Source organism: Gavialis gangeticus, unplaced genomic scaffold (assembly GCF_001723915.1).
Source record: "Gavialis gangeticus isolate Ggan-Ray unplaced genomic scaffold, GavGan_comp1, whole genome shotgun sequence".
In the NCBI taxonomy this organism is placed as follows: Eukaryota; Metazoa; Chordata; order Crocodylia; family Gavialidae; genus Gavialis; species Gavialis gangeticus.
Window position 1 is genome coordinate 34,520,658 of NW_017728994.1, and position 19,574 is coordinate 34,540,231.

General features: G+C 47.5%; 1 protein-coding gene across 3 annotated transcripts in view; it reads right to left on the minus strand.

The window, feature by feature from the left end:
- VSTM4 (V-set and transmembrane domain containing 4) overlaps positions 1 to 19,574 on the minus strand; it is a 133,100-nt gene that overhangs the window by 106,297 nt on the left and 7,229 nt on the right. Inside the window, exon 2 of one of the 3 annotated variants that reach the window (XM_019502563.1) lies at positions 5,347 to 5,451. In XM_019502563.1, the coding sequence (XP_019358108.1) occupies positions 5,347 to 5,380 (34 nt within the window). In that variant the 5' untranslated portion in view covers positions 5,381 to 5,451. Of the gene's footprint in view, positions 1 to 4,389; positions 4,590 to 4,909; positions 5,319 to 5,346; positions 5,452 to 19,574 lie in introns of those variants that run through there. The other 2 variants (XM_019502562.1, XM_019502561.1) reach the window with 2 other exon arrangements.

Sequence of the window (19,574 nt, forward strand, 5' to 3'; positions counted from 1 at the left end):
GGGGGTGGCAGCGGGAGCGTCAATATGCCACCCCAATATTTCACTCTGCTGACAACCCACCATTTCAACACTATCGCACAACACCCCTCCACAAGCTGTATTTCATGCTAAACAAACAGACAAGGTGGCAGGTATTCACGGTGTCATGTGGGCAGGGAAGGGGAGTGGGGGAAGCACCCCCTTTGAGGCATCCCCATGGAAACTGTTCCAAGCCCAGGCAGCTTGGGAATGCAGAGAAATGTAGTCCTAAAAGCCAGAAAACTAACAGCTGTCAGATTTGGCACCACCCACCCCTTCGCCCCCCCCACCATAATATTAGTACACCCTTCATTTTTAATAAGAGTTCATGGTACACATCTGCTTTGGCAACACAATGCGAAACATGAAAAACCCACACCAGTCCACCTCACCACCATCATCAGCCACAATCACCAACCACCCAGGGAGGCACGCACTACTCTTACCCCTGTATATTTCTGATATGATATACACAGTTTAGAAAAATGTCATATATACATTTTCATTACTTTGTAACATGGGGGGAAGGAAAAGGGAGGAGAGGGAATGATTCACATGGCTTGGTATTGGGATCACCACGGGGTCTCCTACTGGGAGACTGGACTGAGCCTAGGCAGGTGCAAGTGGCAGGGTTTTGGGGTCACCGCGGCCTGGCATGAAGGGTGGGGGCAGCTTAGCATGAGATTCCTGGCGGGGGGTGGGGGGAAGGGACTGTGGAGGCAAGTTTACCAGCAAACATGCGTCTCCTGCTGTAATTCATTAGGAAACACATTACTGGGTGTAGATTGGTATTTGGCTCCGGCTGCTTGAATCTGAGAGGAATTACACACAGGGCTTAATTCATTTGAAAAACTGTGGTGTGAAAACACAGACACAACGCACCAAAATAACCCAGGTTAAAATTTTTAAAGCTCATTAAATTAACAAGGATTAAATGTGTTATGTACAACTGCCCTAGGGTGAGATGAATTGGGACCTATCTAATTTGAAGTGGCTGTCTCTGGATTTCACAGTCTGGGTGCATCGCTGGTTGCCACTTCCATGGCAAAGCGTAGTGCTCCCCCCCACCTCTGACTGGCTGAGGGGCCCCAGAAGTCCTGCCAAGACTTCCAGGGCCCCTTTGCCAATCAGAGGTGTGGGGGTGGGCCGCTGAGCTCTGCTACGAAAATCTCCTCCCCCTCTCCCTCTTACTGCCCCCCCACCGTGCTTCAGGACACCAGGACTTCCCACCTTTTCCCACCTTGCAGCTTCCTCCCGCCCCCCTCACACTAGTTGGCCATTTTTCTGCTTTTTTGCAGTCTCTGTGCTTTTTGGCAGGGATTGGGCTTTTTCATAGGGGCCTACCAAATTCATGGTTTACACAAAAATCATGTAATTGTGAATTTGGTAGGTACCTATCAATGAATGTTTAGTGGAAGAAGACATCAAGCATTGCATACAGTTATAAATAAATCTTTCTATACTTGACACCACTGTTTTCAGTTAATTTAATTGTCCAAATGTTTTGTCTTTGGGACTAGAATTTTCTAAAGCTGGCCTGTGTCACAAAACAAATTATTCTGACAAAATGTGAGCAAAAATGGTTCAACAGTTAAAAAAGAAAGGAAAATAGTTAATATCTAATAATTACAGATATGAAAAATTTTGGGGGGTTAACAGACTTGAGTGCTAAAAAGACTGGAGGTAAACAGCTGAAATCTGGCATTGGCAGAGTTTTCATGGGAGATTCCTGCTTTAGAGATTTCATGGGAATTGACTTGTGTTTTTACCAAGTTAGGAACCATTACCAAAACATTAATACCATATTGTTTTAACAACTATGGGTGCTTGTAGCCAGGCTCCAACATACTGTAATTACCGTACATCAGAGCAGACTTGATTAATCAAGTCTGCTGGAGCGTGCTAATTAGCATGCTCTGACCAGCCTCCATGTCTTGTATATCAGCATCCCCATGCTTCAAAATGACGGTGGGAGCACTTTAACTAAAGCTCATTTACTAAAGCTCATTTTGAAGTGCAGGAATGCTGATACATGAGACACTGAGGTGCTTTAATTAGGGCAGCTGTCAGAACTGATCTAATTGAAGTGGCCTCCCTTCCCCCTGCTCCCAGAACATGTGCAAAAATGCCCATTCTGAGCTATGGTAAGTGCCACTGTCATCGTAGGAACAGCCAGGTTCCAGCACTGATTCTGTAGTCACCTGAGTCAATGTGAACAGCCAGAAGTCCTTTCTAAATACTTGTGGAATGTGCCATTCCCAGTGAATAAATTGTTCTTGCAAATCCTACAAGAGTTCATGCTGTCCATCAGAATGAACATGGGACTGAGTGCCAGAAGACCCTGAGTTCTTTTCCCAGTTGCCTCTTTCAGTGAATGATTTATATCTTCTGTGCTTGTAAAGTTTTCACACCAGTCATTTGGAGACAGACAAATATCCCACCCACTTGACAGAGATACGGGTTGTAGCCATGTTGGTTTACAGGCAAAAGCAATCAGAACTCAGGCAAATGCAATCAGAACTCTTGGTAAAGGTGATATCTTTTATTAGACCAACTAGATAGTTGCAAAAAAATGTCTTTATTTGCAAGCTTTCAGGCACATGCACCCTTCTTCAGGCATAGGAGAGTGCAAAGATTGTAAAATTTCTCCCAGATGGAAATGAAAATATGTATTTTTCAGGAGAGCTGAAAGGTGGTGTAAGATCTCCTCATTGGAAAAGTTCATTTTATGCAAATTTGGCTCAGATAAAAGTTGGAGCAGTCTGTTTACCTCACAGTTGTCTGATGATAAGCAGGATGTTGAATTATGCTTCTTTCTTGTTGTGATGTTTCATATTTCACAGGAAGATGGGTGATGGAAGGCTCTCCTGGGCAAGCAATTTCTCTCATGTTGAGGCTGCTCTTTGAGCACGTAGATTCGGCTTGAAACAAAGGCTGGAGCAGGGATGTCAGATTTCAGGTTTCAAGGTGTTGAATTTTGTTTCCTTCTTTTACAATCTTTGCATTCTCCTATGCCTGAGGAATGATGTGTGCCCAAAAGCATGCAAAAAAGACATTTTCTTGCAACTATCTGGTTGGTCTAATAAAAGATACCACCTCTGCCAAAAGTTCTGATTCCACTTGTCAAAGGGTACTTCCAGCAGTTAAAACATTGTGACTTGCTTGAGGTTACAAAGGAAGTATGTAAGAGAGCTTGGATCTGACCATTTTCCATTAGACCTCAGTCCCTTTAATTCAGACCTAGATGTTATGGCTGTTTAGAACCTCAGCTGCTGTAACCAGTAGGGCTGTGCGAAGTTTCAGGTGCTGATTCAGTTTGGAGATCTGGCCCAATTTGGCGGCTGAATCTCCAAATCCGAATCGAATCAGGAGACCAATAAAAAGGTCCAACTCAATTTGAAGCTCTCTGGATCACTCTGAAAAAGATTCAGAGAGCTTTGGAGATTCAGGCAGTCCCCACTCATTGCTGCAGGGAGATGGGGCAGGCAGGGCAGCCATGGGGCGGGGGGCTGGGAGAGTGGGTAGGTGCCAGGGGCTCTTGGCAAAGCCTTCCCCAACCAACATGGTGCAGCATGGGGCAGTGGGGTTCACCCTTCCACCAGGAAGCAGCTGGTGAGTGGGTTTGTTTTTTGGGGTTTTTTTAAAGAGCCAGGAGCTGGGGCTGGGAGAGTGGTTCAGGATGGGGGTTCATGACAGAGCCCCCCCCACCACAGCGTGGGGCAGTGGGGATTGGCCCCCTGCCTGGCAGCAGCCAGTGATACCGGGGCTTTTTTTTTAAAGAGCTGGGAGCTGGGGCTGGGCAGGGCAGCCATTGATGGGGATGGGAGAGTGGGTGGGGGATGAAGTCTGTCCAATTCAGAGATTTGGCCAGTCCAGCAGTGGCTGAATCTCTGAAGCAAATTTGGCTGAATTGATTCTGGACAGTGATTCGAATTACTGAATCGAATCACTGTCCCCTGAACTGGCTGAATTTGAATCCAAAGTGAATACTAACCGCTTTGCACAGGCCTAATAAACAGCCCTAGTAGCATGGACATCCATTTATACCAGGTGTGGGTCTGATCTGTTGTCTGTAAAATGGTGCAACTCATGCTTGCTCATATTTTCTAAGCATTTTGAGATCTATGGATTTAAAAAAGGTTGATCAAGAGCTATGAATGGCTACCAGGTCAACTTCACAAGTCAGAAGAATGAATGATTTGGCTGAAGATAGCAGCTGTTTTTTTCCTAAGCGGAGCAAGAGAAGGCACTGGCAATTCTTTGCATGGAATTATGTTCTTCATTTTACAGAGAAGTAAACTCTACACCTGAAGCTTGAAGTGATTTTGCTCATAGCTGTGTAGTATGAAAGCAGATATTGCCTTTCCTCACCATTAAAATGGTTATGGTAGCTGTGGAAGACTAGCTGTGCCATCAAAGTAAAATTGCAGCCTGTCTCGTTGAACCAGGTAGTCTGCTTTAAACTTGCCTGCCATGACTGAGATAGAACAGGAAGGAACCAAAGATGGACACAATCCTGCTATAGAAAGTTGATGTTGAGTCTGCAATTTAGAAGGCTGGCTCCTCTTCATAGGGCTCTACCACCCCCATACCCTGTCCTTACCACACCAAGCGTTTCCACATTAATCTCATTAGGTCCCCACTGCGGGAGTCTCAGTCTCTTGGTTGCCTTGACTGACCTCTAGGCAGCCGGTTTCTTGTTCTCGGTCACTTGCCCCATTCTTCCCCATATGGGTCCCAACTAGACTGTCATACAGCTTGTCCCTACCCTTATTCTTTAGGGTGGAATTATATTGGGCCAATGCCCCAAACTCATGTTCGTGCTCGGTCTCTTCTTTTCCCTCCTTCAGGTCTCCGGAATGGAGTCCCGCCCCCACTGGATCGGACTCACCAGTTTGGATGCTCCAATGACCTAGTCTTCCTGGCTCCATGGGTAAGTACTTCTTCAGAATACACTCCTGAGTCCCTTTGGTTGGTCACACGCCGCTACCATCGCTCTGTGCTCCCAAGTGCCTTCCTACATGCCATTCCCTTCCCCTGAGGAGAGCTGACTGCTCAGTCAACTCTCTTTTAAATTCTTGCACTGATCAGCTGTGTGCCTGGCTGCAGTGTCCCATTCGCTGCTTTGCCAGCTGTCACAGCTGATTGCTTTAATTACCATCCAGGAACTTGAGCACAGTTTTTCTACCATCTGGGCTCACCGCCGTAGTAAGTTTAGCTTTCTCCTTTGTTCTTTTGGTGCTTCGTGATAGAGTAGGCTTACTGCCCTGTCACACACCTCCTGCCCTAGTGAAAACCCATCTTATGGAGTCATAACTTCATCTTTACTGTCACCGTCATTGGCCTTCTCCATGTTGGTCATCTCCAGTTATCTGTCAGTTTGCACCCTTGACAGGAAGTCAGCTGCAATGTTTAGTCATCTAGATTGGTGGTCTATAGAGAAACTAAAGGGTTTAAACTTGGGTCAAAGCCCATTGCACAGGTCTGGAATTCTCTGTTTTAAATGTTGGTAGCCAGTGAAGTGGTTCATAGTCCATGATCAAAGTAAACCTTTTCCCATATAAACAGTAATGAAACAACTCAATTCCCTATTTTATAGCTAAGCATTCTCTCTCTACTGTTGAATACTGAGTCTCAGCCCTTGATAACTTCCTGCTCACAAATGTGATCGGCCACTCTTCCCCTTCTACTCACTGGGTTAAAACAGCCCCTAAGGCAATGGCCAAGGTGTCTATGTGTAATCAAAATGTTTGTTTAAAATCAGGGGTATGCAACACAGGAGCATGGCATAATGCTGACTTCATTTTCATGAATGCTGCCTGGGTTTCTGGCATTCATTCCACCTGTCTTCCTTTTCTACCTCGCAACAGGCCTGTCAATGGACCCATCAATTCTGAGAACCACGGTATAAATTTCCAATAATAATTTTCTAATACCAGAAAGCCCTCTAGCTGTTTCTTTGTCTGTGGTTGTCAATAAGACTAGAAGGCCTCTACTTTATCGGCAAGTGAAGAGATTTTGCTGCATCCCACCTTAAAGCCCAGATATTTGGTCTCAGTCTGCCCTAGGGCACATTTTTCAGACTGGCTATTAGCGCATTTTGTCTTAGTTCTTCCAATATCTGTTTCACATGGTGGATATGTTGCTCCCATGTCCCTGAAAAAATTACTGTATCATCAAAATACACTGCGGTATATTCTTGGTGAGCTAGCATTATCTTGTTCATTAGCCATTGGAACGAGGCAGCTGCCCCGTGTAGACCAAAAGGCATGCGTGTGAACTGGTATAGGCCCCAAGAAGTTCTGAATGCCATTTTTACTTTGTCTTCTGGGGCCATGGGAATTTGCCAGTAGCCCTTTGTTAAATCTAGAGTTGAGACAAACTTGGCTTTCCCTATTCTTTCTAACAGTTCTTTGATGTTTGGCATTGGGAATGTATCGAACAAGGAGATTGTGTTCACTTTCCTAAAATCGACACAAAGTTGAATGGCCCCATCTGGTTTTGGCACTATAACAAGGGGGCCTCTCCATGGGCTCTGTGATTCCTCTATAATGCCCCAGGCTACCATTTGTTCTAATTCCTTTTGCACAGGGACATATAAGGCCTGGGGTAGCCTCCTCCAATGTTCTCTCACCACTTGACCTAGACTAGTTCTAATCCGGTGGCAAATTCCTTTGGCACCTCGGTAAATATGTCTTTAAATTCTCTCACCAGTTGTTCCAGTTGTTTCCTCCCTCCTTTGGGTACTTAAATCCCAATAACAGGGATGGAGTTATACCCTGCATGGGGGTCCTTGCTCTCTGGAACCCATTCCTCTTCTACAGCCCTGGGGTACATCAGATAATTTTTGTGCTCCTCCCTTTTTTTTTAACAGATTTAAATAATAGATCTGTTTGGTCTTCCACTGCCCAGGCTGGACTACCTCATAATTTGTGGGACCTATTTTCCTATGTATCCTAAAAGGACCCTGCCATTTGGATACTAGTTTACTGGTATTATCCGGTAACATAACCAGGGCTAAGTCACCTTCCTGTAATTCTCTATTTTAAGTGCCCTGATCATACCTTTGTTTCTGACCAGATTGACTTCTCTCTAAATTGCCTTGGGCTGTCTGTCTCACCCGCTCTAGTCACTCTCATAGCTTTATAATTTGATGAGGACTGTTATCACTCATGGGCTCATTTGCCTTCCAACCCTCACATACAATGTCAAGGATTCTCCGATACTTATGCCCGTAAATCAATTCGAATGGGGAATGGCCAAAGGACAATTGCGGTACTTCCCAAATCACAAATATAAGAGGGGGAAATACAGTTCCCACCTCTTAGTGTTCCCTTGAATACTTTTCCTAATCGTGGCTTTCAACATCCAATTAAATCTCTTAACCAGACCATTGGTGTGTGGGTGGTATACTGATGTCCTCAGGTGGTGTAGAATGACCTTGTCTTCCTGGCTCCATAGGTAAGTACTTCTTCAGAATACACTCCTGAGTCCCTTTGGTCAGTCACGTGCCGCTACCACCACTCTGTTCCACGTGCCTTCCTCCATGCTATTCCCATCACCCGAGGAGAGCCGACTGCTCAATCAGCTCTTTTAAATTCCTGCGCTGATCAGCTGTGTGCCCAGCTGCAGCATCCCATTATCTGCTTTGCTGGCTCTCACAGCTGATTGCTTTAATTACCATCCAGGAACTTGAGCGCGGCTTTTCTCCAGTCTGGGCTCGCTGCTGTGGTAAGTTTCACTTTTTCCTTTGTTCTTTTGGTGTTTCATGACAGGGTAGGCTTACTGCTCTGTCACAGTGGCATAAAGCAAAAGCAAACAGACCTCACCTTTTGTCATGCCACAAATACCCAAATTTGTGGCTGCAACAGAAGGTAGTGATATTTTTTTTGTGCTGTTTTATTGTAGCAGATGTCTATTTGCTTTATGGCAAGTTAGCTGGGGCAGCTCAGGGCTTTCTGCATTCTCTAGCCACCCCAGAGGTGACGGGGGCTTGAGGGGCCCAATCCTGTGCACCCTTCAGAATTCCTGTGTAGGATCAGTTTGCTGCAATCTCCAAGGCATATCTGCATAAGTAGGGAAAGTCAGGATTTCCCTGCTTACCCAAACACGATCTCCAGGACATATCTCAGTAAGCTGGGAAAGCTGAGCAGATGTTCCCAGGGTTTGAGAGGCATGATCCTATATGGGAATTCCCAGAATACACAGGACCAGGACCCCCATGACTATTGTCCTGCAGCATCAATGGATGGGATGATGGACAACACGTGTTTCACCCAGTGAAGTGGTTCAGGTGTGCTAGGACATATCCAAGCACAGCTTATCTGCTTCATTTGGCCATGTCTATTTCTAGCCATGGTCAATCCACAGCATAGCCTGGATGAGGATCATTGCTTTAAGCTCCACACCATTTTCCATGAGCTGGTTGGTGACCCTTCCATAGTTTTTGAAGAGTCCATTGTAGAGGTGATTTCACTTAAATTCTCAGCATATTTTTTTCTTTTCTGGAAGTCATTAACACAACTGCAACCCAGGTAGTGGAGCACGTATCAGCTAGTCCTCCAGGCCTCCAAAAAAAGCTCTCTAATGAATGGCCCCAAGGGCTACATCCTATTTCACTTTATCCACCTACCTGACAGGCAGGTACACAGCCACATAACTGCAGTTTTTGGCCCTTAACATTGTGATTCGGCCCTGACATTGTGATTGAAGCCTGTGGTACACAAGCCAGCAAATGTCTGTTGAACACGCTTAATAAAACCCTGTGTTCTTGCCAGGCAGGTTTGCTGTGCGACAGTATTTCTTAGTTTTACTGCACATAAGGTTGAATAAATCCTGAAATGTTAGTCAGGCAAGCACTGTCACAAGCGGGTTAGAATTAGGTGGAGGACTCTCCCATGTTTCCGTCTGAGGACCTTGGCACACATTACATTTAAGGTGCAATTAACATGTTAATTGGACCATGAATAGTAACAGGTCTATACCTGCAGCTGATTTATGGCATCATAAAGTGGCAAACCAGCTACAAAGATATTCCTTGTGCTCATGGAATGGTGCCATAATTTGAACATATAGTACATCTGTGCTGATGCTGCTTGTAAGGGACAGGGGTTGGCATCCATACCAGGAAAATCGGCTACCGAGGGAATGGGTTGCAAAGCATAGGCAGGGCTAGGGAGCAGACCTACCAAAAATTAGCCAACCCTGAACCCAGCAGCCTTTCCTGCTTTGCTCCACAGCCTCCACAAGGCAAAGCACATAAGAACTGATACCCCAGTACTGGAGAGAAGTTCCCTGTTTCCAGGGTTCCTGTCCACCAGGACCTTTCAAAACTATGTACAGCCCAGGTGCACATGTGGTTTTCTCACAGCCATGGTGTACAGGGACCCTTAGATCATGGAACCTATCCCTGATCCTGGGATCCCAGTCTACTGAAACCATTGAAAACTGTGTGTGCAGATGGAATTTAGGTATCTCCAGAAGATAGGCATGCTGGTACTTGGGAGAGGCTATCTGATCCCAATATCCTTCTGCAATGGGACCTTTCAAAATGGCATGTGCAACCTACCTGCACACCCAGTTTTCCTACAGGTAGCAACTCTTCTCTCTCAGAGGTCCCTGTGCAGATCCTTTAAAAATGTATAAACAGCTGGGTTTTAGATATCCCCAGCATACAGGTATGGAATGACAGAAGGTGCAATTATTGGGATTGGGGTTTACATTTCATTGTACCATTAAGGAACATCTGGGAGCCCCCTAATAATTTAGGAAGCAGGAGATCCCGTTTCTAGTCATCCCTGCCTCATCCAGAAGGGGCTCGCTCTTGCATATTCCACTTCCTAGTGAAATATTTTAACTATCAAACCTTAGATTAATATCCCAGTCCTTTTTCTACCTTCTCTGGGCAGCCAAAAGAGGGAGATATATGGAGTCAAGAGAAAAAGCGGAAGGTTGAAGGTGTGTGGCCTCAGGGAGATAAATGCTCTTCTGGATAGGAGGAGTCCCTGGATTCTAATCTGAGCTCTTGCATGCAGTGGTATAGAAAATTTCTTAGTACTGTTACTCCATTTATCTAATGACTATTAAATGCAAGGTACAGTGGGTCAAGCTGGAGAGGGATCTGGGTAATGCCTACCCCATGGTCAGAGCACCGTTTTTTCCCAAAAAAATAAAGTCAGTAACTATAAATGAAGTCGTTAAACAGCTATTGTCCTTGTAAGATCCCGCAGAAGAATCAAATAGCCAAGGATTCCAGAAGAGTTGGCTGCATTTTAAGCAGGCCCTTTTAAGGGTGTAGGAGCAAGCTCTCCTGATACAACGGATGAATGGGAAGTGTAACAGGAGATCAGCCTGGCTAGACCGCTGCTGTTTCAATGAGCTGAAAGTCAAAAAGAAACTCATGCAAAAAGTGGAACCTTGATCATAGTGCTAGGGAAGAAGAGTATTGCATGGGATGAAGAAAGAAAGAGAGAAAATGAAGAGAAAATTAGGAAGACCAAGGCACAATTTGAGAAACAGCTGGCAAAGAACATAAAAGGCAATAAAAAGGGATGTTATAAGTATGTCAAAAGTAAAAGGAAGACCAGAGAAACCATAGATACCTTACAGAATGCAGAAACCAATCTAGCCATGGATGATTCAGAGAAGCCTGCAATATTTACTGTCTTCACAAACAGAGGCAGCTACCAGATGAAGAGGGCAGTTGGCAGCCAAGATAGGGAAGGAGACAAACAGCTTTAGGATAGTAGCAAACAGGTTAAGGATTACTTAGAGAAACTAGAACAGGGGTCAGCAACCCCCAGCACGTGCCAAGCATGGCACCCAAGGCCATTTTGCTTGGCACACCACTACCAGCCCAGGCTCTAACCAGCTGCTGTCAGCCATGGAGCCCAGGCTGCTCCCAGCAGGCAGCTGGGAGGCTGCAAGTCCTGCTGCAAGAAGACCAGGCTCCGTGGGCCGGCTGCAGCCAGGAGGCTGCAAACAGCTGCTCTGGACTCCAGCATGTCATCACTCTGGCACCTTCCAAGATAGACATTGTGGTTTTTTCAGCACTCTGGCCAAAAAACGTTGCCTACTCCTGACCTAGAAGCTTTCAAGTCAGCAGGGCAGGATGGGATGTATGCTAAGGTACAGAAGGATTCAGAACTGGCTAACGTAATTTCTGAGCCGTTAGCTATCCTCTCTCAGAATTTTTGGAGGTTAGGTGAGGTCCTAGATGATTGGGAAAGGGTACATACAGTGCCCATCTTTAAAAAAGGGAAGAAGGAGGATCTGGAGAATTACAGACCAGTCAATCTGACCTCAATACCTGGAAAGATCATGGTGCAAGTCCTTAAGGAATCTACTGTGAAGCACTTAAAGGAGAACAAGGTGATCAGGAACAGCCGGAATGGATTCACCAAGAGAAGTCATGCCTGACCAACCTGATTTCCTTCTGTGATAAAATGACAGGCTCTGGGGCTGGGAAGGAGAGCAGTGGATGTGACAAACCTTAACTTTAGCAAGGCTTTTGATACTGTCCCCCATGGTATTCCCATTAACAAGCTAAGGAAATACAAACTATATGAAAGTACTCTAAGCTGCATATGTATCTGATAGGATCATTATACTCAATGGACGTGTCTACATGTACTCTCGACTGCACAGCTGTTACTGATTAAGTACTAAATTACTGCGCAGTAACCACTGTTTCTGCATAGTCCCAGTGGCGCAGAGTCGTTTTCAACTCTACTGTGCAGTAGCCATAGCTCGCTGTTAGGGAGATGTAGTGTCTCATGCACATGTGCCCAATGAGTAGTCATCAAAGTCTAGTTGGAAAGAGGTATTAAGTGGGGTTCTCCAGGGATCTGTCCTGAATTTCTGTTTCATGGGAAACTTTGACACTTTAAATTACTTGGCACCAACCTAATGCATGCAATTGCAATGGATGCAGAAAGGTCTATAACTTATGAACACTGTATCTGTACAGGTCATTTTGTTTGGTGTAAGCATTTCCTGAATTTGACAGAAAACACACCGAAAAGGTTGAGAAGACAATGTATCCTGATTAACTATTCCCTGCAAACACTTCAGAGACAAGGCAAAAATCATTTAGTTATGATACTCTGGCTCAGATCCCTTGTAGCAAAGTTCACAAAATAGGCCTTTGGAAAAAAAGATTAGAAACTCAACATGAGAAAAAGAAGACTCACAAGGTCAGAGGGGCAGCTAGCCTTGTAACTATGACAGTAATAATTAAACCTTAAGGGATTACATGCCACATAATCCAAGCCTATGCATAAGGATTCACTGTGAGGTGTGAAATTATGTGTTACAGGTTATGAAATCATTTCTTCTCTAAAAGCACATGAACAACTCCTTAGTAAATAAAGTATTTGATTTCCACTTGTGTGGTCTAGTAAGGCTCTCAGTGTAAACACAGGAAGGTTGAATAAGTCCTAAAGAAGGATACTGTGATACCCGAAAACTTGTCTAAATCTATCCCAACCATGAAGTTGGTCCAATAAAAGATATCACCCCCCAAAAACTCTTGCTTTTCACATATTTCTTGGACTATTATGGCTATAATATCACTTCAAGACTATGAAAAATGTCAAATATAATTCTAATGGAAGTAATGATACAGGGCCAATTGAAAGCAAAAGAGTCTGCAAGAGCAGGGTGTCAAACATAGAGCCTGTAGGCTGGATTCAGCCTACGGAGCTGAGCTGCTCCATCCAGCCCACTGGACAATCAGAAGTTTGGTGGGCATGGCCAGGGAAGTGGTTTGCCACAGAATCTAGGGGCTTGAGCCCTGGTAGACATGGTGACTGGTGACAGGAAATCAAGCTATGGCCCTGGTAGTCCTACAGCAGCTTCGTCACCACCACTGCCACATGCCCCAAGCTGCCACTACCGCATACCCTGGACCAGGGTACCCTGTCCCCACAAAGAGTCTCACAGTCTGGATCCAGGCTGCGGCACAAGGTGAGATTGATACCTCTGTGATGGAGCTTAGGGTAAATCATTTCCCAATAAGGCTGTAGAAAAGGAAAAACAGCTGTTGAAAACCTTTCTGTCTTTAAGCAAATAATGTCCAGATTTTGGAGCAAATGACTTCCCCCTCTACCCCAACAAGTCTTTCATGCCTCCAAAATATTTTTACCCATCAAAGCAGGAGAAATTCTGTTTAAATGGACCAGCTCCCTTCGAGTGCAGAGAACCTGATGGTCAAAGGTGGGTCTTGGAGCTAAGAAGTGGGTTTCTGATCTGCCCCTAAGAAGGGAATATAACCTAGCAGCTAGGACACCAATCATACACAAGGTGTTTAGATTTCATTCCTGATTCTATGAGTACAGTCTTACTTTTTGAATAATATTCTGAGAGCCAAGGTGGTTAGATTTTATTCTTACTTCTTAGACTGTGGTGGGTGGGACATGGCCCTAAGAACCAAGACTCCTGGATTGTGCTCTTGGCTTGACTGCAAAACTTGGAGAACTTAATCATTTCTCTGTGCCTGAGTTTAACCGTCTGTAAAAAGAGTAACAGCCGTGTAAGGAAACTCAAGCCAGAAGGTCCATTTGTAAACTGGACATATTTCCTTTGGAGTTAAAGGCTCAGCACATGTAGAAGACAATGGTGGTACTTTCAGAGTTGCTTTCTGGGGATGGAGAAGGCTTTTGAGGAATGTTGAGGGGAGGGGACTACAATGCTAGGTTTTTAGGGAAGGATCTCCTGTCATATGAAAGCCAGCAGTTCATTAGCTCTGACAGCTCTTAAACATTTCCTAAATCCCTGGCAATAGACATATGGAGTGTAAACACACAACATGGTTACCGTGAAATAATTTACCCCAGATTGTACTCTGTGGGCACATCACTGTGTTAAAATAATCCAGGAGTAAACTACTCAAGAGTAAAATCTCCCAGGCACATGTCTGCTCGTGCAAGGATGCTGTAGAAAATTTGCTGCTTCTGCTCCCTGTGGCCCTACACCAGGCCCCTGTTGCCACTAAAGGGAGCAGGAGGCTCTGGCCGCAGCTGCCTGCGGTTGGCAGCCATCTGCAAAAGGCAGCCGCGCGCACTGCTCCCTGGCCAGCTGCTTTTCTGGCTGGGATCAGCATGCAGAGCCCAATGGCAGCATGTAGTAGATCTGTTGCTACCACCTCTGCCTGCCTTGCCATGGCTGCTCTATCTCCCCGGCCCTGGCAGCAGCATCCCAGGCCCTGGACTTTTGCTCACCATGCTGCTGTCCTACCATGGCTACCACCATTTCTCCCAAGACAGTTTGAGCCCTGGCAGCTCCCCTGCATGCTGGGCCCAACTGGCTGGCTTCACTGCACTCTCCACTGTAGCTTGCCTGGATGGCCGCCCACAAACCCCTGCCCCACTGTGTACCCCCAGCACCATACTTACTGCAGACAGCTCTCAGAAAAGCACTTTATTCCACTCCACAGAAACAGATCCCCCACTCTCCTCTTCCTCTCCAAGAACACAGCCTGTCCCCCTCCTCCCTTCTCCCTCCCCCAAAACAGAGCCTGTCCCCCTTTAATCCCCAGAACCCTGCCCTTCCCTCCACACAGAGCCCTTCCACCACTCATCCCACCCGCCACCAATAAAACATCCTCTTCCCCATGCTAACTATTTACAAGTGGTGTGTGTGTGCCCTCCCAGGTTGGGAGGCCATGGGATCTCCATGCAGGTGCCCAGCACCCTGGCCTCTGGCTGCTGCCCCACAGGTGTGCATGCCTCAGCAAAGCTGGCAGGCAGGGGGCTCACCCAGGGGTGGTGGTGGGCGCTGCTCACCTCATGTGGCTGGATCTGCCTCCTGCAGCCAATGACCAGGGCAGCAGAGCCCATGCATGGTGTTGGTCCTGCTCCTGCTCCACAGCCACATGAAGCTGGGGCGAGTGATAGGGCTGGGTTCAGGCCGAGGGGCTGGGTGGCAGGGAACCTTATAGAGCCAGGGCAGGGGCTCCTGGCTGGTGGAGGCAGCACTGGAGGCCCACCCCAGGACCAGGCCCATGGGGGGCGGGCACGGGGGAGCCTGCTGCTTGGTAGTGGGTGGCTGCCAAGGAGCAGGTGGGGCTCCAGCCGGGGGCTGGGCAGCAGGCAGCACAAAGGCATCCACCAGGACCAGGACTGTGTCCAGCACCTGGTGGTCCTCCTCCGTGGCCTCCACCCTGGCCACTAGGACAGCCTGCTCCTCCAGGGCCAGAAACCTCTCTCAGAACTCCTGATCTGCCAGGTCCTGCTACCAGTCCCATGCCTTCTTGTGGGTGACAGCCTCCACCCACCAAGCATCCTGCCAGGTAACATCCTCTCCCAGCAAAACCCACAAGTCCACCAGGTGCTCCTCGGACGCTATGACCAGGCAATCCAGCAGGAGGGAGGGGTCCTAGGTTCTCTGCTGCCTGAGCCACCGCATCCACAGGGCCCCACCTGAGGCTGGCAGTGACCCTGAGCCACCATCCCACCTGCCCAAAGATGCCTCTCTCCTACATGCAACCGCAGGACCTGCAGAGCCAGAAGAAAGAGGCTGTTTGTGAGAGTTTGAGATATTTCTGAGATAAGATGCTCTGTACCAGGAGCCGTGCACTGTCTGTCCTGCCCTGCAACTTCTGCCACCACCTGGAGGGCTACCTGTGGCTCCACTACCTTGCCCTACCCCCCACAGCCAAGGGGGACATTGCCACCTACATTGACATGTTCCTCAGCATGTGAGAGGCCCATGTCTACCTAGCAGTGGAGGCACAGGCTGCTCAATAAAGTTTTGCATGGTCTCCCACCTCCCTGAATGTTGCGGGGCAGGGGGTGCCCAGGGCCAGGGGAGGGCACAGCTTGGCTGGATGGGAAGGTGGGGCAATGGCCAGGGTAGGGAAGGCCCTCCCCACAGCGTGGGGCTTACCATGTGGACAGGGTTGTCATGCCCAGGTCAGTGGTCTCTGGCGGTAAGGGCGTGAGGCTCCCAGTGGTGTCCTGGGGTGCAGGGGGGCAGTATCCGGATGCCCAGGCAGGGGTCCCCTCCATGGAGGAGCTGGAGTTGCAGGTGGCTGGCAGTGCCATGGATGGCCTGGCCTCATGGGCAAGGCTGATCCCATGGAGCTGGTGGACCAGGCACTGGCCAGGGCTCCCAGAGCTGCTGGTCGCTATGGGTGGGGAGCTCAGTGGGATGGGCTCTTGGTAGGCTGAGGGGCCTTCCCCTGTCATATCACTGTGGAAGCCAGGCCACAGCAGAGGCTTGGGTAGGCTGCCTGTGCTTGAATAGATGTCACAGCTTCTGGCAAGAGTCTTGGGGCATGAGGATATCAATCAGTTGTTGCACAAAGGGTATGGACTTGTGGGTAGCCCCTGACAGGCGGTGGTGGTCAGTGACTGTGACCCACCGTGCCTGCAAGTCCTTGACCTTTATGTGACACTGGTGTGCCTACTGGTTATGCCCACACTTCCGCATGCAGCCTGACACCCCCTTGTAAATGTGAGCATTAGAGTGCCTGCCCCACACAAACTGTGTAAGGACCTCAGCCTTGCCCCAAAGCACAATCAGGTCCACAGTCTCTTCCTTGGACCACCTGGGGCCCCAGGAGACAGCATGTGGTGTTGGGAAGAACACCAGTGTGTCTCCCTCAACGGCTTGCTGGCCCTCCGCACAGCAGTCCCGGAGCTGCCGGGCCTGGGCAGCTACCTGCAGTGCCTAGTGCAGGGGCATGGCATGGGACTGGCAGTTGTGCAGTGAGGCAGTGCCAGGCAATTGCTCCAGGGTCCAGGCAGGGTGCTGCAGGTAGCCTGAGACCAGCTGGAGCTGGACCCAGTGGCCAGAAACTGGCTGCAGGTGGCCCTGGGTGCTGACACCTCTGGTAGGTACCTGCCGCACCCTGTGGAGCTGGAGGGTGTGGCCTGGCAGCTGTATGGTACTGTGGTGCCAGGGAGTGGTGTCGGGGTGCAGGCAGGCTGCTGCAGCTGGCCTCTGGACTGTCCTGGGGGACGCACTGGCCAGCAGGGACCACAGTGGCTCTTAAGGGCCTGGTGCTAGGCCAGGCATAGGACCAGCCCAGCCCTGGGGCAAGAGAGGCTCCCAGCCGCAGGGCTCTGGGGCTAGCCTGATGTTGGCACCCTAGTGGCAGGGATGTCCAGGAGCAAATTTGCTCCTGATCAGTGTCTACACATGCACTACCATGCAGTTACTAGTCACGAGTAAGTATGCTATTTGCATGTAGAAAAATTACTCATGAGTAGAGCCATTTACTCCACAGTAAGCTGCTGCATCTCATGCAGACATACCCTTTACATACTAAGACCTGTGTTCCCTGCAGCCTCAGAAATATTCTAAATGTAAAAATTCCTGGATTTCAATTTGGAACCTCTGAAGTTGTGGTCACGGAGGTTTGATTCAGCCTATTACAAAGGTAGGGGCTGCTTGGAAAATTCAGATCCATAAACAAATACCACTGAGGGCCAGATTCTATTCCACTTATTGAAAGCCTAAGTGGACTTAGGAACCTAAGTGTGATCCCTGCTCAAGTCCCTGAAAATCCATTAATACATTTACTTTTGTAAAAATCACCATTTTACCCTTAAGATTGACTCAGATTTGGGTGCACAAATCTGGTGGGGCACATGCCCCCACTCACCACCCCAACATGTGTTCTGTGCCCTCCCTGTCCCCCTGATGCATCGTCTATGCCCTTTCCCTGCCTCCACCCCATAGACTTACCTGCGGGAAGCTGCAGGAGCTGCTCTCCACACTGCCAGGCTGCTATGTGCATGTGTGTGTGCGCGCACATGCAAGTGGCACCCCCTGCCTGATCGTCCTCCTCCCACTTCCCTCAGCCCCAAGCAGCCCCTTGCAGGCTGGAACTCTGCCAGCCTGCTATGGGAAACCCATGGTTTCCCTCCTTTTTCTCCTTTAAAGGAGAATCCATTTTTAAAATTTGTTGATCCATTTTTAAAGTGTGTTTCTGATCCTTTCATATATTTTTGTGATTCACTTTTGGGTTGTGACCCACAGGTTCAGAAATCCTGCCTTACAGAACTTCACTGGAACAGTGTCAGTTGGAGGACAAGAAGTTAACAACCTTCGTTTTGCTCATTACATTGATCTAGTATCTTGAAATGCAGAAGAGCTGAAGGAAATAACAGAAAGGCTCCGTAAGACTACACAGAGATATGGAATGTAAATTAGTGTGGAGAAGAACAAAGTAATAATAACATTAGCCAGTAGCAATGATGATGCATCAGTAAAAATTGGTGATGAGAAGCTAGAAAAAATAACACACTTTAAATACCTTTGAGCAACCATCACAGAGATGCTACATCAGAAAAGGAAGTAACAACAAGAATAGCCATCGCCACTGGACAACTAGCAAAGCTGAAGAAAATCAGGACTAGCAGCAACATCACAAAGAAAACAAAACTTCACCTACTACAGGTTTCCCTCACTTTACGCTGTACATGAGTTCCTGGAAAATGGTGCATAACTTGAATTTGCATGAAGAGAACCCACTTTACAATATAACAAATGGGGATATGTTCCAAGACCTCGATTGTACCAACCTCCAGACCAATTTCTAGCACTTTTACAAGACAATTTTTGTACTCACCAACAGCAGACAGTACACACAAGCACAGGGCACTAGCATAATGGGAATGGCAACTACAGAAACACGTGTTGCAGACAACGAGCAAAAAGCACAGATCCACACAGGAGACTCTATTTTGGTGCGCATCACTCTCACAACATACCGCACAAAGCAGTTGACTGTGGGCTTCCACCACACCAAATGTATAAGAATTAATTTACCTCGCACATAACAAATTTGGGGTATAAAAGCAGGGTTGTGCAAAATAGCAACGTTTCGTTTCGACTTCCATTTTGCCTTTTTGCCAGGATGGTGTTTCATTTCTAGTTTCATTTCATTTCAAAAGCACTGCTCCATTTCATTTCGTCAAAACTGTTTCGCTGTTTCGACGCTGTTTCAACGTTTCGCCCATAGGCTATAATGGGGAAGCACAAAACTGCCTATAACTTTGTAATTTCTTGCCTGATTCAGATTAAACTTGCACAGCTGGTAGCCCCTTCTGAAGCCATGAAGTCTGCCAAGTTTCAAGCAGATAGGTGTAGGGGTTTCTGGGAAACTGTACCTCAAAGTCTTGAAAGCAAAACTCATGTCGTGTGTGTGTTAAGGCACAACAGGCTGAAAACTGCAGGGAGGCCTCAAAACTTGCCAGCTTTCAAGGAGATAGGATCAGGGGTTTCTGGGAAACTGCACCTCAAGCTGCTGACAAGCAAAACTTGTGACATGTGACTTTGTGTGTGTGTTAAGGCACAACAGGCTGAAAACTGCAGGGAGGCCTCAAAACTTGCCAGCTTTCAAGGAGATAGGATCAGGGGTTTCTGGGAAACTGCACCTCAAACTGTTCAGAGCAAAACTTGTGTCACCTGTAAGTGTGAAGGTACAGAGAAAGCTCAGGTCAAACAATGCTTTTTATGCTATTTTGCTGTCCCACCCCCAGAGCACTGGGATTGGAAAGGACCTCAGGGAAGGATCACAGTCACTGGCCCGCTACACAGTCAATATC